Here is a 27,394-nt window from a genome sequence, read left to right as displayed (position 1 = left end):
TTGGATTCCAATTTAAATAAATAAATGGAAACACATAGGCAACCTCTGATTATTACGTGCCTCTTCAGTTGTATTTAATTTGTTTAATCTACTTATTAAATGTTTTCATTTCAAGGACTTGTGTTTTATTTGCAAAAGTTCTTCTGACTCTTTAAAATCTGATCATTTTGATAGTGTCTTTCTTATACTTCAATCCCTTATTTTATGTCTTTAAATACATGTATTTTATAGAATTTTCCATAATTGTGTTAAACTACTAGGCAAATAATTCTATTCTTTTTGTCTACCGAAATTTAGTCATGTCATGTTGTTTCACATGCTTTATAAATCTTGGTGGTTAAATTTACTTATGTCTTCAAATATATGTAATTTATAGTTTCTATCTTTTCATGTTTAATCCTATTGTTACTTCTCTCTGACAGAATTCCCTCATGACAAACTGCTTCATGTTCTGTAAATCTTGATCACAAAGTCATCTTAAGCAGGGCTTTATCTAAGAATCCTACATTGAGGGTATGTCCCTCCAAAGTTCTGCATTTGCTTCTGCCAGGTATCCCAGCTGTTACCAGCCCAGTTCCACCCTTACCTTCTTCAACATTACTTATTCAGCATGGGGATTTCTGGACTATAAAGACAGGGTAAATCTGGACCCCAAATCTGTGTAAGGATAGACCTATGGGTACAACTGCTTAAAGAAAACTTTTTTCCTTCTGTGACCCACAGCCCAGTTGGACATGCACAAAGTTTCCTATCATCTATCTGTGTTAAATAAAAAGTAGTATTTTTCTAGTCTACTTTTTCAGTGAAATTATAGGACTTCAAGGTTGGGGAGGGGAAGGGGGACAGGGGAACTCACTTTCAGCTCCCTAACAAGAGAGGGCCGAGCCCAAGATCTTATCTCCTATCCCCATAAAGCTATCTCCTACCCCCATGTGCATATTAAAACTCAAACCCCTTAGTTACCACAAGTAGTAACATACCCTAATCCCCACCCAAGCCAGGAGGGGCCCAGCATCAGCTCAAGCTTTCTGCTCCAGTTTTTAGGTTCTTCTTCATTTTGAGCCTAAGGATTTCCCCTCCCTAACATTCATGAAATCTCAGATGCTATACATCAATAGAAATGTTTATGTCATCAAGTATTTTGGGGCATTTTGTAGAAAAAGGATTTTTAGACAATGTAATCTGCCAAACTACCAACAAAGGAAGCTATCTCTCCATTTCTCTTCACATTTTCTAAATCTCTACAGAGCCAAACTATCAAAACAGCAGAAGACATAGGAGTAAAAATTATAGAATGATAAAATACTAGAATATTACTTTTCTTCAGGCCAAGAGCAAGACTCTGGCTCTCATTTGCATTTTTAAGTTTCTCTATAGCAAATCTCTATTATTAAACTAATAAGGAAAGCAATGTTGAAAACTCTAAATGAAATAAACAAAAATCACTGGAAGAAGTGCCAAAATAATGTCTTTCATTAAAGATTATTTATGAATCTTAAATTAAGAAAAAATAGCTTGATTATTCTTACCTCAGAATTAATAACTTTAATCAGGAAGAAAATGTGATATACCGTCTTGGTTAACAGAGAAAGCTGACGACATCTTTCTAGGTACACTTGTATAGATGGTTCTACTCTTTGCTGTAATTTACTCCAAAAGAGAGTGAGTTCCCTAAAAAAAAGAAAAAAAAATAAGTTGGAACAATAATTTAACAATCATGGACTATGTCAGTCCAGTCATTACATCTGAAATTAAAGCTGGTTTTAGATTCCAATTCTACATGTGAAATTAAGTTTAAATAAAATATAAAATAGATCTCAATTTTTTAGAGACTAAATAAAATCAGGATATGATTTATCACTTTATTGACTGATATTTTTCAATCTCAGGGAGAAGCACTGCCTGTCACTAATGAAGCACCTCTCATTTAAACTAAAAGTATACAAATGGTAACTCTGAGTCACATCTGTGACTTTATATAATAAAGTACAAAATGTATGTATACATAAAATGCATATACATATATATCAATGGCATATTTTAAAAAGCATTTCATTTTATCTTCTACCTTAAATTTAAAATTGACCAACTGGTCAATTAAATTTAAAATTTTAAATTTAATATTATTAAATGTTAACAATCAATGATCACACAGAACCCAAAAGAAAGTAATTTAACTAATTTCTGTCAAATTGGTAAAATAAAGAAATGGACTTTAAAATTGATTTCAAATGCAATTAGAATGTATCTTTCATAGAAAATAATCCTACTGAAATGATGAATTTTCCTCCCTTTTACCTATTGTCCTATTTCTCTTCTGTCCTCTGTGGTTAATTTACACAAAAACCTTCTTCCTTGTTTCAAATTTTTTCACCAAGTATTCTCCTCAATACATGCCTTTCCTATTATTATTTCCTCAGTCTGCACTTCCAGGAACTCTGCTCTTTCACCACCCAATTGAACAACTTGCTCATTTACTGGATTTTAACCTATATATGGAGGCCTTCAAAAATCTGTCTCTCCAGTCTTGACCACTTTCACCTCTCTAGTTCTTTATAAGACTTCTCCACTTTGATCTCTTCTGAAACCTGAAACTTAATATATGAAAAAGATGATTAACATTCTTTCCAGTTCACCATCTTTCTAATTTAATGCATCATTATCACTGACCCTAACAGCCCCTGCTTTTTACTATCCTAAACACAGCTATCGTCATTTTTTTTCGCCCCATCCAACATCCATAAGGAAGCCTTCCTAACTTCCCAGATGGACTGTTGTACTGGTTTTCTAGTTGATTTTCCTATCTCAGCTCTGTCCTGCCACTTCTTCATCCCAACTCTACCCTCACCATTCAGCCCCCAACCCATTTTTCTCCATTACTTGTATTAAACAGCATTTCTTACACATAAACTTCTACTTTGCCTTCCTTCTTAAGACCTTATAATAGATTGCCTGTGTTGGTCATATGAAATCCAGACTTTGATGCCTTTTTTAAAGCAATAGCACACTTAATTTCTTAGTCACTATTATTTATGTTACATAGAAAATATACTTGTCCTCAGTAGTATATGCATGTTATTTATTCTCCCTTCAGAATCTTCCTACCTGCCTTTTATATCAATCCTCTCTGTCCTGCATTTATGATTTTCCCTTCATAACAAAACTCACACCTGCTCAGAAAACCTTTATAAACTTTATTCTTCTTTAATTACACATTTATTTAGCTTGCCTGTTCCATATTCATTTGTATGTAATGTGTTAGTCACTTGGTAAAAATTCTTAAATGTTAGAATATTGTAAACTAAATTTTGTGTTCCCATATTACCAATACAACACTGAAGACTAATAATGCTGTTCACTGAACAGATTGTCAGCTTTAGCTAACACATTAAGACAGCTGATTTTTGAATCAGCTGAGGTCCAACAGCTCCATTAGTTGCAAGCTCCCAAAAGGTTATATAGAACAGGCTTTGCAGAATTGAAAATGTATCATATAAAGTAATGTGCACTGAAGAAGTTAGTGAAGTAAAATATCTCACAGACAGAAAATGAACTATATTTCTATACACGAATGATTAGCAGCTAATTATGTAATTGAAAGTGTATAATATGCAGAGGGGAAAAAATACAGACATTCAATCATAGATTGTTTACATATCTGAAAAAATTGTTATTGTGGCATCAGATAAAATAAACCTTTCTTTCATTTCTAATATCTATTAATTATTATACAATCATTACTGGTATACTAAGGAGTTGTGTGGTCCTTAATAGAAAAAAATTTTTAAGTTATAATATGAATTAGTTGACAGTTTACATAGCATGTAATAACTGCAAATAAGCTTTTTGTCTTGTTAAGACTTTAAAAGATTAAAAATATGTTCTTGAGCTCTGCACTCTCACAACCTATCTTGTTTTTTTGTTTAACAAAGTTTTCCTTACAAAATAAAATCAACTCACCAAGCACAGTACATATCTCCTTGTTGGAGCTGACGTGATAGAAATGCAGTACATAAGACAAGAGCACTTTTTTCATCACCCTCAGATTCTAAGTTACAGATCATTTCTAGTGCATCTTTGCAATCAACTTCTGAGATCTACAGAAAAAGGACACAGAAATATGCCATAAAATGGTTTGTATTAGGATATATAGCAATACATGTTAAAATCTTCACTAGATATTTACAGATCATTTTTATCAGTAAAACCTCATATACTATCAATTCATAGTTTGTCATTACTAGGCTGCAATAAAGAAATCTTTTTTCAAGTCAAAAACCAACTATTTTCAAGAACTTTACAAATATCTATATGTAAAAAACTAATGCTCATTGTAAGTACCCTCTACCCATTAATCAAGTCTATGATACTGAAAAAGAAAAGCTGTATTTTTCCCCTTTTTCATCTGGTAATTTAAAAAGCATTAGAACCAGCAGAAAGACACAGAGATCTACTGGATATAAACTAATAAAGTGTCTATTCATCTGAGGGAAAAAGGTATAATATGAAACATTTTATACTGTAGTTATACTACCTTTAAACTCATTTCAGCTTTCTATAAATCTCCATTATTTTTCTTTTCATATCAATTCATTTCATCTCAAAGCCTGTCAACAGCCATGCATACATAAGTATAACCTAGATGAAGGCAACTTCATTTAATTACACACATCTTATTGCTTATTTTTTGAAAAGTTAAAATTTACTATCATATTACAATGATTTACTACATAAACAGAACTTACATATGATCTCTACAAGCATTTGCTGTAAAACAAGAATATGGCAAACATCACATAATCACAAATCACCAGTGTTCCACAAAATAAAAAGATTAATTCCAACATGTTATAAATGACAAATGGCCAAAAAAAAATTGAAGACGATACAGAGCACTGGCACCCATGCATCACAGAGGTAACCATGCCCCTCCTTATTGATCTTATGTCTCTCCTCATCAACTTCTGAGTATGTCAGTGTGAGAGACAGACAGACAGACAGAGAGAGAGAGAGAGAGAGAGAGAGAGAGAGAGAGAGAGAGTGTGTGTGTGTGTGTGTGTGTGTGTGTAAAATATGTGTTTAGGACTGAATAAGTATCTAAATGAGGATAACTTTGAGGCTTATCTTTGAGAACAAAGGTTGCATGAGAATAGATTCAGAGGTCCCATTCTATACCTTAAGCTGTGCTAGAAAACACTAAAACAAGAGAAGACACAGCTCTGAGTTTGTGTGTTTAACAACAATGACTTCTGAAAGGAATTATGAAGTTAGTGGCAGCGTTAAGAGTGAAACTGGAGTCTTGGAATTCCAACTCCCTGGTGCAGTGCTCTTTCCACTATGCCTCTATCTAACTCCTTCTAACAAATCTTTAAGTGAGCTCATTTAAAAAAATTAAAAAGGGGCTGAACAATATGTAATCATACAATATTTTCAAATATCTATATCACATTAAGTGCACTGTCAGACATATTTTATTATTTAATCAGAAATTTTCTACTAGGTAGGCATTATAATTAACATTTTTTACACAATGAATGTGGTGTTGAAACAAATTATTTGCCCAAGTTGCAAAAGTTAATTAAGTGGTAGAACTACAAATCAAATTTTGTCTGATTGACATCAAATACTCACATTCTTTCCATTTAATCACATTATCTTTTACTGCAAACTGTGTTAATTTTAAACAATTATCCTGGTACACACATACAGAGAATTATTAGAAGTCGACCTATGGGTTTTGTTTACTTTTTCATGTTAATAATAACAATAATAGCAGCTTCTATTTATTTGTGCCAGCTTCTCCAGAAACAGTATTGCTAAATCTGCACAATATCTTGCCTGGTAGATATTACTATTAACTTTTTAGAGAGAAGGTTCAGAGAGGTTACTTGCTCAGTCACATGCTTAATTAGTGGTAGTCAAGATTTCAACCCAGATGTAGCTTCAAAGTCTGTATTCTTTTCAGAATTCTCCATGCACAAGCAAGTTGAGGCCCTTTATTGCTAAATAATGATTTTCACATGTTCAGGTTTAATAAAAAAATCTTATATCCTGAAAATCTAATTTGTTTTGAAACTGATCTTTTGTTGTCATTCTTCCACACTATTTTTTTTTTTAATGTTTATTCATTTTTGAGAGAGAGAGAGAGAGAGAGAGAGACAGAGCGTGAGTGGGGGAGCGACAGAGAGAGAGGGAGACACAGAATCCAAAGCAGGCTTCAGGCTCCGGGATGTCCATAGAGCCCAACGTGAGGCTCAAACTCACGAACTGTGAGATCATGACCTGAGCTGAAGTCGAAGTCAGACACTTAACCAACTGTGCCACCCAGGCGCCCATGTTGTCCAGTTCTTCTAAAACCTAAGCCACTCTTCTTGCTCCAATGATGTAAAATGTGTATATTATATATAAGGAAACCTATTTTCCCAATGCCATTACTTACATTAGCTTACAGTTAATCATTAGAAATATGTATTTGTATGTTAGGTAGCCTCTACATACTTACTTCATACATATACAACATATCAACTGAAACATGTGCCATATTCAATAATACAGAAAACCTCACTTTTTATAGGTATACTAAGAAAACAATTTTTACTGTCTTTCATTTCCCTGATTTGCCACTAGAGAGTCCTCTCAAAAAAACAGGACACTAAAGAGAATGGCAGGGAAAATGAAACTGTATTTAGACTAATGAATGGCTCTATTCAAACTATGAAAGTGAAATACAAGTCAAATATAGCTATCAATGAACAAGAATTATTATTTTTTTAAATCCAAGGCAGCATAAAGTAGCAATTACCAGTGTTTACCTAAATAGGGACTATTTATATAATATGGATATCTTTTCTCTATTGCTTTGAAAAATGAGCAAAAATTTAAGTACCAGAAAATTTAGAACTGACTAAATTTTTAAAATCAGAATGATCTGTTAAAGACATATTATGCTAAACTCTCTGTAAGACAGAAAAACCATTTCAAAAACATGAAAGATGAGGGGTGCCTGGGTGGCTCAGTTGGTTAAGTGTCCAACTTCAGCTCAGGTCATGATCTCGTGGTTCTTAGGTTCGAGCCCCACATCAGGCTCTGTGCTGATAGCACAGAGCCTGGAGACTGCTTTGGATTCTGTGTCTCCTTCTCTCTCTGCCCCTACCCTGCTCATGCACGCAGATATAAACATTAAAAAAATTAAAAAAAAAAAAAAAAACATGAAAGATGACTTTTAGGTTTTAATATGGCTCTTTATGCCAGGTATTCAAAAAATATAGAACATTTCACCAGTATTTATATACATTTACTGAGTATACTTTTAAAATGTATTGGCTCTAATCACATTTTAAGAAGTCTTTTTTGCTTACCAAGATAAAATTGCTTTCCTTCTATAAAATAATTTAAATGGTAAACCTCTCATACTAATAAAACATAAAATCAAATAACGAGCTTTTTTTTTTTTTTTTTAACTCTCAGGCTAGCAAAAATTTAAAAGACAAATTATCTCCAGTGTTAGGGAAGAGGAAATTTCATATATGCTGTTTATGGGAATATAAATTGGCATAATCTTTTTTGGCTGGTAGTAAGTCCCTATCTATTAATTTAAAAATTCCTTGATCTAGGAAGTCCACTTCCAGAAATCTGTCCCACCAGTGTACCCCTGACAGGAATGAAAGGATATATATACAAGACAATAGTTCAAATGCCCCCTAGTCTGACTAAAGTTATTACAAATACATACTATGGAATTATGCAGCCATAAGAATGAGGTTGATCTATATGGAACAATATGGAAAGATGTTCATAATAAATGGGGAAAAAGTAATTAGCTGCCAGGGTGCATACATATATAGAAAAATATACAGAAAAAAAATATATATATAACTATCAGAAAGGTTATATATCAAATTTCAAACTGAATGATTACTTGGGGGAGTATTAAATTGAGAAGTGATGGTTAGAGAGAAAGAAAATTTTACTTTTTAAATTCTATGTTTATTTTAATGACAAAACCAACAGAAATACTGGATCTAAAATAAACCATGCTCACTTCGTTTTATACCTCTATCAATATTACAGACCAAGCTAGTAATTCCAGAGAAGCCAGACAGACACTCCACTCTCTCAGCCCCATTCTTCAGCCATCTACCAGGGCTAGCTGCTAATTCTATTACAATGAAAGGATCCTGGGGAATAGTCAATCCCTTGCCTACTGGCTCACTTGGACAAGGATTTCCTCAAAAGGACCACAGAATCCAGCCTATGGTTGACTCTTTCCAGTATCTATTCCCACCATACTATAAGGAATGGGTAAAAACCTCAAATGCTTATAAGAACCAGACAAGTAAAGGTAAATGAATGTGTGTGAGAGAGAGAGAGAAAGAGAGAATACCACCTCTGTCTTTGGGCAATTGTTCCAAAGTGACTACTTTTCCCTGGGGCAGAAATAAAACAGACCTTGGTGACAGCCAATCTTAACCCACTTCACATGGGAAATGAAGAAAAAGTTTCTATATGTTTGTAATAGGAACATAAAAGAATAACCAAACAATCTATAAGCAAAGGGAGACTTTTAGCAAGAATGTGTAGACTTGGGGTGCCTGGGTGGCTCAGTCGGTTAAGCGTCAGAATTCAGCTCAGGTCATAATCTCACAGCTTGTGCATTTGAACCCCGTATCAGGCCCTCTGCTGTCAGCATGGAGCCTGCTTTCGATCCTCTGTCCCTATCTCTCTGCCACTCCCTTTTCTCTCTCTCAAAAAGAAATAAACATTAAACAAACAAACAAAAAGAACATGGAATGCCTTAATTCTATCTGCTTAATGTAAGAAGGAAAAAAATCATTTCATAGGATATCAGAGATACTTGGGGTCCTCATAGAGAATTTTCCTGAGGACGTCCCAGGGTTGCTACTATTCAACTAAACCAAAAGGAAACTTAGGTTCAGTATTGCAAGATCTTTTGATTATTTAAGAGAGTTAGAAATACAGATTCTTCCTGGAAATTACAAATTCATACTCTTCAACTTCAAACAGGACTTCAAAGCTAATCCAATGACCCTATGTTTAGAAAGTTTTCTATTAGAAGCTAAAGATTCTTTAGGCCAAGGCTTATGCCTTAACTCACATTTAACCCCACGGTGCTTAATAAAAATTTGCTGAAGGGAGGATGGATGGATAGACAGATTGACATAAGGACAAGAGCTGAACTGATAATGAAAGCTTTATTTGAGTTGAAAAAAATCTAAGATATAGCAGCAGCACAATAGTTAATTTAAGAATTTTAGAAAAACTGTTAAATACATTTCAAAAGCTATCTTAAGAAACTATATATCTGCCAATTAACTGTCTGCATAGCTATTCTGAACTAATAAGAAAACTTCAGTCTCCTACTTTGCTCTGATATAGAGACTAAAAAGCCAATTATCTGAGATAAAAGAGAAATAAAGAAAAAAATCTATGGATTAGCCAATGTCTAAACTAATGATATAATTCCCTAGGCTACAGCCCTGGGAGCTATTCTATCCAGCCTAGAAAATGCCAGACATCACTCTTCCCAGTATCCTCATTATCCTCACCATCCACAACAACCTTATTGGACCTAATCTTCGTCCAAGGCTACCATCTTCCTCTTCATTTTCTAGTCTTTAAAAAAAAAAAAAAAAAAAAATCACACAATTACCTCTACAATTACAACCTGTAACCTCATGTAGGCGTTCAGGTTTCTGTCTGAGGCTATATTATGCAAATTCCCATTTGGACCATGATTCTACCTCAGAATTCTGTAGTATAAAACAAATACATAAATACTATGTTTTATGTCAAACTAGAAGTAAAAATATCGTATGTCACACAGAGAAAATAAAGCTTTACATTAAATATACAAGTAAAATTGTGACCTATATATAGACATTTATCTATCTGTATTTATAACTTCTTCCTAGGATATATTATGTTTTTGAATACATTATGTGTGCGTGCATGAGAGAGTGTGTGTGTGTGTGTGTGTGTGTGTGTGTGTGTAAAACAGAAAACATATTCTTAGTAAGAAGTCAAATAAATTCCAATAGTTACTTAAATTAGCCAGTTAGAAAGATCTACAAGTATCCTACAAGTATCAGGTAAAACTAAAGTTAAGGCCCAACTGCTGACAAATATAAACATCCTACTAAATTGTTAAGCCACCTCCATCTTTCCCATAATTTAACCAAAGCAGTAAAAAGATTCGAATTATTTAAAACAGAAGCTAGATGAAATCAGTTTACATATAATTCTGAAAGCTGCTTAGAATCACTACCCAAGAGCATACTGAAAAGTTAAGACTGACAATAGTCCCTCACTATCTAAAAGAAAGAGAAGTCAAAGACATTCTAATTGAAAATTAACTTCTTCATTTTTAAAATTAATTACTAACAAAAGAAAATATACTCACCTCTTCCATTAACTTTTCATTTGGTGATGATGTACAAAGACAAACAAGGTAAGTTTGCTTAAAACTACCTTTTGTACCAATCTCTGGATGGTCAGAACACAGCTTTGCTAGAGCAGTTGCTTGACTTAACTGATTGGTTTTGATTAGATGTTTAATTCTCATATCCAACAAGATGGGACCCTCAAAAGCTAAAAATTCATTCACTTTAAAAAACAAGACATAATAGATTATTAACATTTGAAAATTCATTTGCAATACAAATACTTATCAGGAATATATATATTTTTTTAAGCACAGGAACTACTACTCTTTTTTCTTTGCAATTTTCTATTACTGTCACACTATTACAAAATACTTGACCTTAATAAGCAAAAGGAGATTACACTGCTAACTTTTAAAAGTTGCATTAAATATTTTTACCTGAGAGTACCATTTAGAATGAAGTGAATTAACTTAAAAATAATTTTGTATTGAATTCTAATAGCCATTGCTATTAAAATTATAGTAAATTCTTTTCCTCACATTTATTCTTGAACACCAGAAAGTAGCATCCCTAGAAGTTTGCAGTACTGGAGCATTACACACTCATACTGGTAACCACAAAAGGATACTTGGATACGCTAGAGGATGAGATTCAACCAATAACTGTGTTCAGTAATGATGATGTATTTTTTTATTTTACAAAGGTGAGGTCTATTTTGCTTTAATAGGTGTTCTAAAACAAATTAAGTATCTATAGAAAAATTAAGGGAATGGGTGAAGTCTGCTGAAACTTCATAGGTTTGTAACTTTTAAAACATTAACCGATAAACCTCAACATTTCCTCACGACCCACTTAAGCATAATACGCTTCTACTCTGTTCAAGTCTTTGAATTTCCTACTGCCTGTTTGATGAACTACAAATAAGAATCTTTACTTTTTGTATTTGTGAGGGAGAGTCTAAATTTTAACAGTGCAAATTTAAACTCTTCCCTGTTTTCTTTATCACAATGAGAAAATCATGTTTAAAAATCTACTGGGTGATGGCTAGCCTGAAACCTTTGGAAGGCTTTTGGGAATACAATTTTAGTACTCCAAATAAAACACACAATTTCTCTCTTTATGAACAGACTGGAAGATACGTCTAGTAACCAATTTGTAAGTTAAAAGATGGAAAGTGAGAGAGGTTCTTCCTTTTTTAAACATCCTTTGCTACCCACTAGTACCTTTATTTTTTAGGTATAACTGTACTATATTCCTGTATTCCACTGTAAAAAGACTCTCCTATAAGACAGTATAATCATGGCTCCTCAGTATTAAAACCATGAGCGTATAAGCATTTTAACACAGAAACCCAAATTCCATCCTTTTCTTGAAGTCTAGACCTTTGTACTTGCCACTTTCTATTCTACTCTCTGCCACATTAAACTAAATCAAAAAGTATAAAGACTGAACAGAGAGAAATAAAACTAAACATAACTTTACAGTGCCTCTGACTATATGTCTTACATATATGGAGCATTACTTTTTTTTTTTAATATCACATGATTCTACTGGGGACAATTATATTGCAAATATCTTTTAACAGTTTAGTTCACTGCCAAACCAAAATCAGTAAAGATTTTAAATGAGAACTTAAAAAAAAAAAGTGAAAATAAAGTTGTTCTGGCTATAAATAAGTCACAGACTTAAAAAAGTTTTACTTTCCTAGTCATTCTTTCAAAAGGAAAAAGCCAGCAATACAAAGTCTGGGAATTACTTAAAATATTCCCATTAAAATTCAAAATCAACAAATTCTGAGGACTGTGGCAAAGAAATTATTTAAAGGTGGCAAGTATTTAACAAAACTGATGACACTCTGAATAGAAACTCAAATCGTCCCTAAAATCTCAAATAGCAACATATAAATTAGAATGACAGATTGTACAAAATAATTTCTGTGCTAGTTCAATGTATAGGAGGATATATGTTAATACTGTAAAATGTCAAAAACATAGTTGCACGTGGATTTTTTTTTTTTTTAATGATAAGAAACCACTGCCACGCTTAGGGCAAAATTGATTCCAAAGAAATACAGAGTATTAGAGCAGAAGGGACTTTACAAATCATTTTGTCCAGCTCCATCATTTGGCAGATGAGTAAACTGAGGCTCACAGAAGGTAAGTAACGTCCTAAGGTCATACAGCCAGTTAATGACAGAACCAGGACCAGAAAGAAAAAATGGGTCCTCTGACTTCCAGCTTAATACAGTGGTGGCATTAGAAAACAAGATTCACATTTGACTAGTGTGTCTACTTTTTTTTTTTTTTAAAGTAGGCTCCACGCTGGGCATTTTTTAAATAGGCTCCAACAGGGGACTTGAACTCACGACACTGAGATTAAGACCCGAGCTGAGATCAAGAGTCAGATGCTTAACTGACTAGGATGCCCTTAGTGTGTCTACTTCTAATTAGAGTGGCACTGTATAGCAGTAAAGAGCTGTGAGGTGGCATTAACTTTTAAGGGAAAATAATTCTGAAGCACGGGGTTCAAATGGATCAAAAGTAGATTATATCTTAATATCCATTTCAGAACCTAATAAATGCTCACTCTCCCCCACCTTTCTCCATTTCTTCCTCACTGCTTTCCTTTTTCCCATTCCTCTGTATCTTTCTCTATTCCTCTCCAATCCAGACATCACAGATGTTATAACATCACCTCAAAGACTACCTGTTTTAGTGCTTGCCAGACTTACGAAAAAAGTTTTATATTTATCCTTGAATAGCTAGTCATAGCACATCTCATTCCTCACCTTGCTTTTCCCATTCCCATTCTAGAAAAGTAAAAATATCCTGAATTTTACTGGTGTGTAACCTTTTAATCTATTTTACCTGTATTTATGGACTTGAACAGAAAAGCAGGTTTTACCACATTTAAGCCTGTCAAGAGAGCTGGATTACATAAAATGACAATGTAAATGAATGTTTAGCCAGTTCAATTGAGAAAGTAAGAAATGGCCTCTTCTCATAGAATGCCACATACGTAATATTTAAAAATACTAGTTCCTACATTAAAGATAATTAACTTTAAATATATTACAATATATATGTTGGATTTTTGTGATAAATCATTCCACAAATACCAAACGAGCATGTCCTATGCACAAAAAGTTAATTCAGACTAGGTCCTGAATTTTCCTCAAAGTGGAATGAACTTATTAATTGGATGTGTATCTCCATGCCAAGATCTGCACACGATTTCCTCTGTACCATCTCTGAACTAGCTATTTAACAACCATCTCAAACTCTGCATACAAAAATCTCTATACTGGGATGCCTGGGTGTCTCAGTTGGTTAAGCATCCGACTCTTGATTTTAGCTCAGGTCGTGGTCTCACAGTTTGTGAGATGGAGCCCTCACTGGGCTCTGTGCAGACAGTGCAGAGCCTGCTTGGGACTCTGTTCTCTCTCTCTCTCTCTCAAAATAAATAGATAAACATTTGGGGGGGAAAACCTCCATACCACAGCATATGTCATCTCAATCCACTTAGTTGTACTCAAAGCCAGGAATCTAAGAGTTGGCCTTAAAAATGCTCTCTCGTACTTGCTTCTCACCCACACATCCAATCCACCACCTAATTCTGTCACTTATAATTCCTAAATACTCAATCCATTCACTCTTCCCCATCTCTACTCCTGCCATTCACCCACTCCTCCCAGCCCAGTCTTTAATCTACCAGACCAATTTGTTAGTCTCCTGCATCCACTCTTAAGCCATCATCTCCACTAGGACTTGCGTCTTCTTTTCTTTTTTTAAATTTATTTTTCTTTTCTTTTTCTTTTTTTAAAGTACACACTTGATTGTCTTCTCCCAGTTTAAAATCTTCCAATGGTCCCTTTGCCTTCAGAGTAAATTCTAAAATCTTCATCATGGCCTACCCGAATCTGCATTACCTATTCCTTTTTAAAAAATACAATTTGTATTTTATCATAAAAACAATTTAGCATTTAGATGAGAGGAAAAAAAAGAAAACGCATTCAAATTGGAAAGAAGTAAAATAATCGGACTGCAGATGACATGATCTTACATATAGAAAACCCAGAGATTCCACACACACAAAAAAACAATTAGAATAAATGACTTTAGCAAAAAGTTACAGGATACAAAAATAAATTGCATTTTTATACACTAGCAATGAACAACCTGAAAAGGAAGTTAAGAAAACAATTCTATTTTACAATATTAACAAAAAGAATAAAATACTTAGAAATAAACCTAACTGGGGCACCTGGGTGGCTCAGTCGGTTGAGCGTTCAACTTTGGCTCAGGTTGTGAGTTCGAGCCCTGCACTCTGTGCTGACAGCTTGGAGCCTGGAGCCTGCTTCAGATTCTGTGTCTCCCTCTCTCTCTGCCCCTCCCCTGCTTGTGTTCTCTCTCTTTCTCTCTCAAAAATAAACAAACATGAAAACAAATTAAAAAGAAAAAAAGAAATAAACCTAACCAAGAAGGTGAAATACTTGTCCCTGAAATCTATAAAACATGGCTGAAAGAAATTAAAGACACAAGTAAGTGGAAAGATTCCTGTGTTCATAGATTGAAAGACTTAATAATTGTCAAAATGTCCACCTATCAAAACAATTTAAGAATTCAATACAATTCCTGTCAAAATTTCAATGGCATTTTTTGCAGAGATAGAAAAATTTAGCCTAACATTTATATGAAATCTCAAGGGATTCCAAATAGCCAAAATAATTTTGAAAAAGATCGAAGTCTGAGGTGTCACACTTCCTCACTTCAAAATAATTTATAAAGCTACATTTTCAAAACAGTGTGGTACTGGCCTAATAACAAAGATATATAGGCAATGCTGTAGAACAGAAAGTCCAAAAATAAACCCTCACATATATAGTCAAATGATCTTCAACAAGACTGCCAAAATCACTCAATGAGAAATGGACAATCTTTTCAGCAAATGGTGCTGGGAAAACTCATATCCACATGTAAAAAAATGAAGTGGGACACTTACTGTATACCATGTAAGAATTTAACTCAAAATGGATTGAAGATCTAAATTTAAGACACAAAACCATAAAACTCCTAGGAGAAAACAAAGAGGATAAGCTTGAAGACACTAGACTTGGCAAGGATTTATTGGATATGACACCAAGTTACATACAAAAAACCCAAACACGGACAACTGGAACTACACCAAACCTAATTTTTATGCATCAAAGGACAGAATCAATGGGGTGAAAAGGCAGCCTACATAATGGGAGGAAGTATTTGCAAATCATATACCTGATAAGGAGTTGATATCCAGGATATATAAAAAATGTTTAGAACAATAAAATATCAAATAATCCTATTATAAAGTGGACAAATGACTTTAACAGACATTTCTGCAAAGAGGATATACAAAAGTCTAACACATGAGAAGATACCCAACTAATCATCAGAGAAATGCAAATCAAAACTACAATGAGGTATTACCTCATACCATTAGAATAGTTATTATCAAAAACAAACAAAAAAACAACCCAGAAAATAAATGCTGGTGATGATATGGAGAAATTGGAACCTTTGTGCACTGTTGATGGGACTGTAAAACGGAGCAACTTCTATGGAAAACAATATGGAAGTTCCCCCAAAAAGTTAAAATAGAACTAGCTACCATACGATCCAGCTATCCCACTTATGGGTATATACACATAAGAACTGAAAGGAGGGTCTTAAAGTGATATGCACATGCACCCCCATGTTTACAGCAATATTACTCATAACAGCCAAAAAGTGGAAGCAATCTCAATGTCCACCAATAAATGACTAAACAAAATGTGGTATATACATGCAGTGGAATATAATTCACTTTTTTTTATTTTTGAGAGAGAGCATGCGAGCAAGGGAGAGAGACAGAATCTTAAGCAGTCTCCACACTCAGAGCAGAGCCCAACACAGGGCTCAATCCCACAACCCTGGGATCATGACCTGAGCTGGAATCAAGAGTCAGACACTCAACTGACTGACGCACACAGGTGCCTTAAAAAGAAAGGAAATCCTGTCACATGCTACAACATGGATTATCCTTGAAAACATTATGTTAAGTGAAATAAGCTAGTCACAAAAAGGTAAATATGGTATTAAAGTAATCAAATCATAGAAACCAAAAGTAAAATGGTGTTTAACTACTGGCTGGTAGAAGTGGGTAGGGTAGAAGGAGTTGCTATTATTACAGAATTTTAGTTTTGCAAATGAAAAAGTTCTGGAGACCTGTTTTACAACAATATGAATATACTTAACACTGAACTATACACTTAAAAATGATTAAATGGTATATTTTATGTTACATGTTTTTAACCACAATAAAAAAAATAAATTAAAAAATCAATGCAGCATTGTTAGTCACAAAAATCCAAATTTAGAAATTTAATAAAAACACAACACGTCAAGCTCTGGATAAGTGGCTCTTAACCCTGGCTGTACAATTATCTTGATCTTACAAAAAACTACTGATGCCTGGGGCTCAGACCCAGAGACTATGGTCTGAGGTAGGCCTCTTAAGCACTGAAATGTCTGAAAACTGTCCAGGTGATTTAGGCACAGCCAGGATTGAGTACCACTGCTGTAGGTATCTAGATTTCAGTGCCCAAATTACCAACTAGGGATAGTCTTAATAGTCACCCCACCCCTCATCCTTTCTTGAGGGAATATATTACATTTGTAAGAAATAGAATTTTTACTTAAAAGATTTCAGTCTTGCTTCCTTTTTCATTAATCTGAAACTTTATGGTCATAATGGATTATAGTAAAAATTTATGATAACTGAATTTTTGACATGATTGAAATGAAACAGAATTTTTAAAAATTAAAAAAAAAAATTCTCTGTCAGAGCACCTGGGTGGCTCAGTTGGTTAAGGGTCAGGCTCTTGGTTTCAGCTCAGGTCATGATCTCACAACTTGTGGGTTCAAGCCCTGTGTCGGGCTCTGCGCTGGCGATACCAGCCATGCTTGGGATTCTCTGTCTCCCCTCTCTCTCTCTGCCCCTCCCCAACTTGTGCTGTCTCTGTCTCAAAAATAAACATTTAAAAAGAATTTTTTATTTAATAAAAATCCACATCATAGATGAACCTAGTTAGTACGCAACATTAAAATTTTTGTGTGAAGTAAGATCTCATTATGAGTTTTACGTTTAAGTTCTGACATAGTTATCCACATAACGTTATTATAAAATACACTCATTAATGTTTCAAGAAACCAGTGAGTGTATTTTAAAATCATTTTTAGTGAAAATGAAAATATGGGGGTCACTATGTTTATATTTAATTACATAATAGTAGAGTATAAATACAAATATGTCATCAGCCCAAAACTGTGAGTGAATACTTTTATAAGCTTACTGTAGTTTAATTCTGTCAGCTTAATTTTATCCCGTCACTGATCCTCAAGGATCTAAGGGTTATATACAAGTAAAAGGCAATCTAATTTAGTAGTGATTTTTAAAAATAAAATCTAAAATGTTCCCTTCAGTTATTTTGTATACCAAGACAAGGTCAGTTAAGGGCAAAGAAGAGAAGGGGACACAAAGCAATAGAAAAAGGAAATTAAACAAACAACAGAGGAAGGGAGGGAGGGACAACCAAAGAGAAACAAGTTAGGTCAACTGTATTCCTAAAAGTACTTAATACAGTCTTTAAGGTTTTCTTTTTAGTAACTTTCTGTAAGAAATGTCCTAACACAAAAAAAGTGTCAGTAGATTTAAGTCTAGGTTTCAGAGTCACCTCGTCTGGCATTCTCTGTATAGACAGGTAAAGATATATATATATCTCTTTATACAAAAATATATATATTATATATATCTTTATAAAAAAATATATATTGTATATATCTTTATACAAAAAAAATACACCAAAAATGTACCAAAAGAGTGAAGGAACTACAGATTTCTTATCCAAAAGTAAATGCAGCTGTAATCATATCTGGCCTCATCCTATTTACCTGGAAAGTATGAGTTATCACCTGCTCTCTCCTCCCATCTCCCCTCCCTTCAAAATATTATTATATCTTATGTATACTAATACCTGATAAACCAAGGAACAATTCTCTACCTTCACTTTTAAATGCAAAGTTTATTACTAAAATAAAGACTTATTTTCTCACAAAACTCTTAAGGATTTATAAGTACTGTGGTAAAGCTTAAGTTTTAGAAATTTCCTTTGAAAAAGAATGGGTTCTGGGGGGAAAGACACTGCTGGGCTTCAAATTCAAGAAAGGACTGGAAAGATGGTAAAAATTTAATCTGTGCAACTGCAAATTATCCCAATATATCAGAATAAGGGGAAAGGCTGAAGGGATTCAGTGTGACTGTAATAGGGAGCTCTCTCAGAGTCTAGATTGTAAAATGATGACATATACAAAAGAAGGGGAAGCAGGCTCAGGACCAAGGATACACACACCCTCAGTGTTATAGACCTGGTACTAATCTGTGTGAATTGTTATTAAAGCTAGAACCCAAGATGGCCCCTAGCTCACCAAAAATGTTGAGAACAATCAAACTGGCAAAGGTGGGTACCTTCTCGAGAAAAGTCTGCTGCTTGGGTTTGTCTATGTATTATTTATAATGACAGAGAAAAGGGAGACTTCCTCTTTTCTTATGGTGGTTCTGATAATAATAAACTTTAGATTTAAAAGGATAGATAGGAAAATGTAATTTTCAAAATGGGGCTGAGCAATAGAAATAATCCTAAATAAGAGTCTCAAAATTAATTATATTAAAAACATGGCTTGTGATTGTTCAGAAGAAGGTATGTGAGTGTTAAGTGACAAGACAGATTCACTGAACACAAATTAGGTTATACCTGTCAAATTATCCCAAAATGTCCCCAAATGTATCAGAGACCCAAATAAAAAATGCAAAACTTCTATGAGAAAAAATCTATAGAACTCTAGGTTTGGTAGTGAGGATGTATGTATTTATGTATGCATGTACTGTTATCCTATTTTATTTTATTTCAGTATAGTTAACACAGTGGTAATGAGTTTTTAGATAAAACACCAAAAGCATGATCCACAATAGAAAAAATTCCTAAGTTGGACTTCCTTAAAATTAAAAATTTCTGCACTGTTAAGGAAAAGGATAAGCCACAGACTGAAAGAACATATTTGCAAAACTTATAAAGGACTTGTATCCAAAATATACAAAGAACTGTTAAAACTTAACAATAAGAAAACAAATGATCTGATTAAAAAACAGGCAAGAATTCTAAAGGGATGCCTCATCAAAGAAGATATACAGATGGCAAACATGCATATGAAAAGATCTTCAGGATCTTATGTCATTACAGAAATTGTTAACTGAAACAAAAATGTGGTATTACTATACACCTATTAGAATGCTAAATTCCCCCAAATAGGTAATACCAATTGCCAGTGGGGGTCTAGAGCAATAAGAATTCTCATTCATTGCTGGTGAGAATACAAAATGGTATAGTCACTTTAGAAAAAGTCTGGCAGATTCTTACAAAGCAAAACATAGTCTTACCATAAGATTTAGCAATCTTACTCCTAGTATTTACCCAACTGATGTGAAACTTGTGTCCACACAGAAACTTGCATGCAAATGTTTATAGTAGCTTTGTTCATAAACAGCAACTTGTAGCAAACAAGATATCTTTTAACAGGTGAATGGATAAAGAAACGGGATGAAGAATCTTTTTTATTGCTAATCAGCAATAAAACAGCAATGAGCTGTTAAGGTATTAAAAACATAGAGGTCTTTAATAAGCAATAAAAAATATTCAGCAATAAAACAGAATGAGCTGTTAAGGTATCAGAGACATAGATGAATGTTAAATGCATACTGCCAAGTAAAAGAAGCTAGACCAAAAGCCTATAATTATGAAAATCTCAAAAAGGCAAAACTATAGAGGTGGTAAATAAATCAGTAGTTGTCAGGTGTTCAGGAGACGGTTAAATGGGTGAAGATAGTAGATATTTTCACGGCAGTGAAACTATTCTGTATGATACCATAATGGTGGATACATGGCCACCATGCATTTGTCAAAGCCTACAGAACTTTACAGAACAAAGAAGGAATCTTAAGACATGCAAATTAAAAAATTATTTAGGAGGTTGGGGACACCCAGGATGAAATGCAGAATACAGCAAAAAAAAAAAAAAAATCTAACTGTACTACAAGTGTTACGAAAGAACTTTACTGGAAGAGGTGGGGAAATACTCATCTAACTTTGGATGAGTGGAGCCTATCAGAAAAATGGCAAGATACTGTACACAAGCATTGTACTCTAATTAATAAAGCCGTTTTCCAGAGGTAGAAAACATGTACACTAAGACTGATTAATTAAGTACACAGATGGCCAATGGTGTAGGAGGTCAGTCTGAAAAGGCTACATTATTGCATGACTCCAATTATATGACATTCTGTTTATGTGAGAGGTTATAGATAAGCAAGAGAAGGCTAGAATGATCCTTGTGGTATGGATTTGAGTGAAATACATCAGTATGAACACACTCATATTTAGTTTAATACACATACAGCTGGTTACATATAGAAATATTTACAGATGTGTATATACACGGCTTAGCATACCTACATATATTTTCTTGCTTTGTCTGTTGAAAGGTCCTAGAAGCAATGACACCTCCACAGCAATGAACACACCCAGTTATCAGATCTTAGTTTCTAATACTAGTCTCTAAGAAAAAGAACAAGGGCTCTTTGGAAAAATAGCTGATTCTAGGACTGGGGTAGAAAATATGCAAAATAAGCTGGAGTACCTTACAGTGTCAGAAAGCAAGGAAGTACTCAAATGAAAAACATAACCCACAATGAAGGGGGTATGTAAAAGGGACGCAGAAGTTAAATCAAAGAGTTCCCAATGGCCAAAGCTGGGACAATTTGAGCAACTAAAATAAAGTAGTATTGGATTATCACCAAAGTAGACAATGAATATCCATTAGTCCATACTGATATAAATAAATGACTGAATAAAAGGGTTAAAAGACAAATCTGTGTAGAATTCCAAATAATCTGTATAGATACTGTCCCCTCAAGAAAGTGGAGCTTAAATTTCCACCTCTGAAGTGTGGTCTGTATGTAGTAACTTCCTTCCAAAGAGTACTGTATGGAAAGGGAGGAAAAGAATAACTTTGAAGTGGAGAAACTGATAAACACATTACCTCATCCAGGTAATCAAGTAATGTTAATATCAACAATGAGAAGTCATGCGGAGAGTATGTACCCTTGATATGATGTGATAACAATGACATTTTACCTCTGTGATCTTCCTCCCCAAATCCATAAGCCCAGTTCTAATGCATGAGAGCAACATCAGATAACTCCCAGTTCAGGGACATTCTACAAAATACCTGACCAGTATTCCTCAAAACTGTCAAGGTCATCAAAAACAAGGAAAGTCTGAAAAATTGTCACAGCCAAGAGGAGCCTAAGAAGACATGACGACTAAATGTAATGTGGTATCCTGGATGGGATCCTGGAACAGAAAAAGGACATTAGGTAAAAACTAAGGAAATCTGAATAAAGTATGGAAGTTAGTTAATAACAAAGTATAAATATTGGTTTATTAATTGTGACAAATGTAGCATACTAATTTAAGATATGAAGAGTAAGGAAAATTGGCTGTGGGGTATATGGGGACTTTTCACAATTCTAAAACTATTCTAAAAATAAGAAGTTCATTTTTAAAAGTAATAAATTAGGTCATAGTAACCTCAGTATTAAACAACACTACTTAAAAGAACTCTAGCCAAGTACTTGTTATGGTCTTTCACCCAATCCTTATATACAAAAAAGGAGAACCATGGAGCAGACAAAAAGAAAAATAGGAATATTTGATCAAACAACCATAATCAAACAGTACTGATTAAAGGACTAAAAGCAAGAAGGAAGATTTCTAGAAATATCTCAGGGGCTAGGTTTCTGGACACGACCATTTTATGGTTATTATCAAGGACGTGGATGTCAACAGAATATATGTTAATAAGAGGAAACTGGTAAGGACAAAAACCTTGAATAACAAAATCAAGACTTAAAAGAATATTGACAAGTTGCCGAGACAGAATAAATCTAACAGTGAAATTAAGCAGAATGGAGAAAAAAAGGCAATGCCTTGTGTGCCAAAAGACAAAGTATAAAAATGTAGTTGAGGGGTGCTTGGGTGGCTCAGTCAGTTGAGTGTCCAACTCTTGATTTTGGCTCAGGTCATGATCTCACAATTCTGGAGTTTAAGCCCCACACTGGACTCTGAGCTGTCGGGCTCTGTATTGACAGCACAGAGCCTGCATGGGATTCTCTCTCTCCCTCTCTCTCTGCCCCTCCCCTGCTCATGCCCTCTCTCTCTCTCTCTCTCTCTCTCTCAAAATAAATAAATAAGCTTAAAAAATGTAGTTGATAATTTAAGGGTAGCATTTGTTTTTTAAAAATTTTGTGTGATTTTAGTAATGTCATCAAGTTGTATGATATGACTACCCAAAACGGTTAATGTCATCTCAAGTCACACTAACATGTATAAAATGTTAGGATGAAAAATATGAGAGCACCAATGACTTCAAAGCTGGCCAGATCATATTTAGGGTACACATGAAGTTCTAAGAATTATACATTAAAGAGAACAACAAAATGCACTGAAAAACAGGAATCATGAGGATGCCTGGGTAGCTCAGTCAGTTAAGTGTGACTTCAGCTCAAGTCATGATTTTGCAGTTTGTGAGTTCGAGCCCTGCGTCGGGCTCTGTGCTGACAGCTCGGAGTCTGGAGTCTGGAGCCTGCTTCGGATTCTGTGTCTCCCTCTCTCTCTGCCCCTCTCCTGCTCGCACTCTTTCTCTCTCTGTCTCAAAAATAAACATTAAAAACAAAACAAAAACCAGGAATCATGAATGTAGATTTAACATCTTTAAAAATCTCAACTGCTATGGCATGAAAGAGGGATTTATACTTTGGCATGGCTTTAGGGGTAGCACTAGATCCAAAAGATGGAATTCTAAGAATGCAGTTTTCGCAATTTTCACAGTGAAGATTTTCTAATCATAGGTTAAGAATGGACTGAACTACCTAGCAAACCATTCTCTAGAAGTGTTCAAGCAAAGGCCAATTTATCATCAGTGATGTTTTAAATGGGAGTTAAAAGTGGGCTTTAAAAAAAAAAAAAAAAAAAACATTCAGTCTTCCAATCTTGAGATTATGACCAAAGAAAGACTCAAGTAACATGTAAGCTTCAAGTTCCTGTGATATTCAAAGGCCATCTACCTGAATATGTTGATTTAGTTATTACAGTTACTTTATTCTAGGATGCTAAAACCTTAAAGTGAAACCAGCATTTAAAATTTTGAGTTTCACCCACACTCAATCCCCCAAATCAAAGAGCATTTCTTGGTTTAGCTGGGTTGTAGTGGGTCCAAACTTAGTCAATTAAAAAAAAAATTCAGAATTAAGTAGATAACTGTTCAAATGCATGAAAACTCTAGAGGCTTTACTATAAACTAATGAGCACAGCCTACTGAGGTGTACTCATTCTCTCAGCTCTAGCTCTTCACTTCACACTTGCTGTAGGCTAGATTAAGTTAAACTAAGGGGCTAGAGAGGTAAAACTAAAAGCTCCCCATCCTTTTCAACCATCAAGTTTGAAAATGTAAATCAATTCGTATTTTTGTGTAAAATGTTAATTCCTTCAAGTTTTCCAAAGCAGGTAATAAACATACACTTCTAGTTTATGTGTGTGATTAGCCATAAAATAACTCCCATCAAAGAGACATTCTAAGTAAAAGAGGACCAAGTGAAGACTATGGATGCAAAATCTCTGTCATTTCACATCTGAGTTGTATTAAAGTCTGGCTACCTATAACCCACTGTACTGTAAGAAACTCCTCTTGGCTAAATAGTCCACAAATTACTCTAGTAGCTATGTCAGGCAAACAACAAGAAATAGAGCAGCACAGAAATGGGCAGAGACTTTGTTAATAGAAACAATGTTAAGCACGTTTAAGCAAGTAAGGAAACTGAGCACATGCTCTTTTAAAATAAATCTTAAATCTCTGCTAAGGTAAAGATTCCATTTTCCTGTTTAGCGTAATGTGTAGGTTTGGCAAAAATGCTATTCAGAAACTAACAACAGAGAAGAGGAGTTAATTCTTTAATTTAAACTAGGTGTAATTTTATTTACAGGTTTTAGGCTAGGTGCCAACAGGCATGATATAAAAAGGAGAGAAGTCCTGACTTCAATTCCTGGCTCTGCCTCACATCACTGGCAATGTGATATAGAAAAGACAACCAATCTTCCTGAGCCTCCATTTCTCATCTGTAAAATAGGGACAATAAAGATCCTGCCCTTTTCACAGGATCATTGTGAGGGTTAAATGAAGCCAGTACTTCTAAAAGCACATTTCAAACCGTTAGGAACTATACAATGCAATTTGATATTATTAATATATTACATCCAATATTTCCAAAAGCTGGATAGATCAGAAAGTATAATTTGATTATAAGAACAAAATCAACAAAATCACAGTGGTGTTAGTATACTAAGATAAAACTAATATGCCAAAGGCAAAAAAATCTAAGATTCTCAACTTTTAAATGTTGTTATTATTAATTTGAGTAATGAGAGTCCACTCCCCATTTCTCCAAGGTCTTGAGAACACTGTGGCTAATCTGTAGGTATCCATGATGGAAGGCGGTACTAAAAATCATCTGGCTTAAGAAAATTAAGAAACAGATAACATTGCTAGAACTATCAGAAAAGCATGGAGAAATGGTTAAGAGGGGAGCCAGGTAGAAAAAAACCAGCTTGAAGAGAAGTTTGGAGACTGGCTGGGAAGACTGTTTGGTAAATATCAAAATACCAGAAGAATTCACAAGCAATGGCCCTAACAACACTTTCTCAGGGCCTTCACAATTTGCTATTACATAGCAAAATACCTAGGGTTCGCCATCAATCAACAAGCAAAGCAGCAATAAACAACAGAAGTAGTTTATTTACTTCTTCAGTTAAATACCCTGGGAAAGGTCTGGATGAAATCTGGGTACTTTCCTAAACAATTTCAAGAAAAGTACCAAAGACTGTAACTGTGGTCTTCTTCATGGTGTATATAATTTTTGAACTCTTTTGAACATTAAGTGTTATACATATTATTAGTGATTTAGCCACCTACTTCAACAGGATATCTGCCAGTTTAACTGGAATCGTTACTGCCCAAGCTCATCCAATAACAACAAAACAGAATAAAATAAGATGGAGCAACAAGCTGAGAAAGAGTACTAATCTTAAAGGCAAAGACTTGAGAGTTCTAGCATGAATTTCTGTCTCTGTTTTGAGGAAAATCATTTAACTACCCTACTTCTGCTTCTCCATCTGTCAAGTAAGTTATCAAATATAAGCTAGACTGCCACCTGTCAGGATGTTGCAGAGTGAATTCCTCTACTGAAAAGATGCTGGGAAAATTTTTAGTTTTTCTGTTACTCTAAGATTGTGTAATATCCTATAAATACATCTTCCCCCAAATAAAATAAAGGTGAAGGGCCTGAAGCACCTCAGGTAAAATTTAATTAAATGGTCCTTCTCTGGGAAATCTTGAGATGAATTATACTTATCAAAACAGTTTTTTAAGTACTCATTTTTTTTCTAGTCTAGTGATTTTTATTTTCTCTCTCTCTAGAAAATTTACCTTTATCCTTATCCAATGGTTCCTGGGAAAGAATAGTGCACAGTACCGGGTTTTTCCACACCCCAGTCTCTTGAGCTAGAGTAGCTAAAAAATGCAATTCACAGCTGCCATTCTCCATCAGCTTTTCATGAGCTACCTATAAATATTAAATAAACATCCAAAGAATTACAACAGATTTTTAAAAGCAAGCTTATCAGGCTCTAAATATAATACTAACTTTTGAAAAGACTTTTATCTTAAAATTTTCACATCACATTACAAAGTGCTGAATTCCTTTACTTCTGATTTTTTCAAGATGAATCTCAAGAATTGTATCAATTATAAATTTTAATAAATACAATGTATTTCTAGAAATAAGTCAAACTTATTTTTCCTCCAAAATCTAAACCAAGAGCAAAGTTATTTCTCAAGGAAGCTATCAGAATATCCATAGCATAAAAGACCTTACACATTTTATATCCTGTGTTAGTAAAAAAAAAAAAAACCAAAACAAAACTTTTCCCAAAAAACTACCATTAATAAGTGACAGATCTGCATCAAGGCCTAAGTGACAACATACACATATCCCAATAAAAGGGACTTTTGAAAACAACTAAATGCATGATTTTTCATTTATTTATTACATAGCCTTGGCGATATTCTATTTAAAGCTACGACACTAAAACTTGCTTACTAGTTGTTTCCAAGTGTTCATGCATTTAGTGTATTCTTCGAAACACAAAAGGACCAATAGTTTTTACCCAATTCAGAAACTGTTTATTGGGAATGTCTATGGGCAAAGGACTAGGGAACAGAGCAACTGGTCCTGCATTTATGGGGCTTATCCTCTACTGGGGTAAAGAAAGGGGAAGCACAGGCTAAATGAAACAAATGCTGTTAAGCAGGTATAAAATAACCCCAAGGAAGCTCTGAAATAAGAGCAAAGTGTTATGGAAACTCTTAAAGCTACATACTATGTTTATACAAAAAGTCTATTCCTCAGAACCATAGAATCTTCCCACTGCAACAAGTTCCAGGGCTTGAAGAAATTTTCTTTAAGTAATTGCTGAAAGCTACCATATAAGGATTTAAAGAGTTATTTCCTTCTCATTAACCCATATGGAAAATATCAACTAGTGCTTCTGTTTCAAAAAGGAAAGTTTAAAAGTTTATCTTATGTCAACAAACAAAATAATGAGAAATTCAGTATTATAATTGCATATAAACAACTTAATTCAGGGATAGAGTGCCAAACAATGAAAAGTTCTACAATAATTATTTACCTAAAAATAAATACTTGCTGGGGAAATAACCTAAGACATGAGGTACTGATATGCTGAAGTA

The 27,394-nt window shown here is 34.1% G+C and overlaps 1 protein-coding gene across 3 annotated transcripts in view; it reads right to left on the bottom strand.

Moving 5' to 3' along the window:
* The window catches only part of ZNF292 (zinc finger protein 292), a 93,140-nt gene that overhangs the window by 14,506 nt on the left and 51,240 nt on the right, over positions 1-27,394 (bottom strand). Inside the window, exons 5-8 of one of the 3 annotated variants that reach the window (XM_047858255.1) lie at positions 26,072-26,207; positions 10,421-10,623; positions 3,961-4,097; positions 1,530-1,671 (exon numbers count right to left, since the gene is read on the bottom strand). In XM_047858255.1, the coding sequence (XP_047714211.1) occupies positions 1,530-1,671; positions 3,961-4,097; positions 10,421-10,623; positions 26,072-26,207 (618 nt within the window). Of the gene's footprint in view, positions 1-1,529; positions 1,672-3,960; positions 4,098-10,420; positions 10,624-26,071; positions 26,208-27,394 lie in introns of those variants that run through there. The other 2 variants (XM_047858256.1, XM_047858257.1) reach the window with 2 other exon arrangements.

This window comes from Prionailurus viverrinus, chromosome B2 (assembly GCF_022837055.1).
Source record: "Prionailurus viverrinus isolate Anna chromosome B2, UM_Priviv_1.0, whole genome shotgun sequence".
Classification (NCBI taxonomy): domain Eukaryota; kingdom Metazoa; phylum Chordata; class Mammalia; order Carnivora; family Felidae; genus Prionailurus; species Prionailurus viverrinus.
This window is presented reverse-complemented; position numbering and strand designations above follow the sequence as displayed.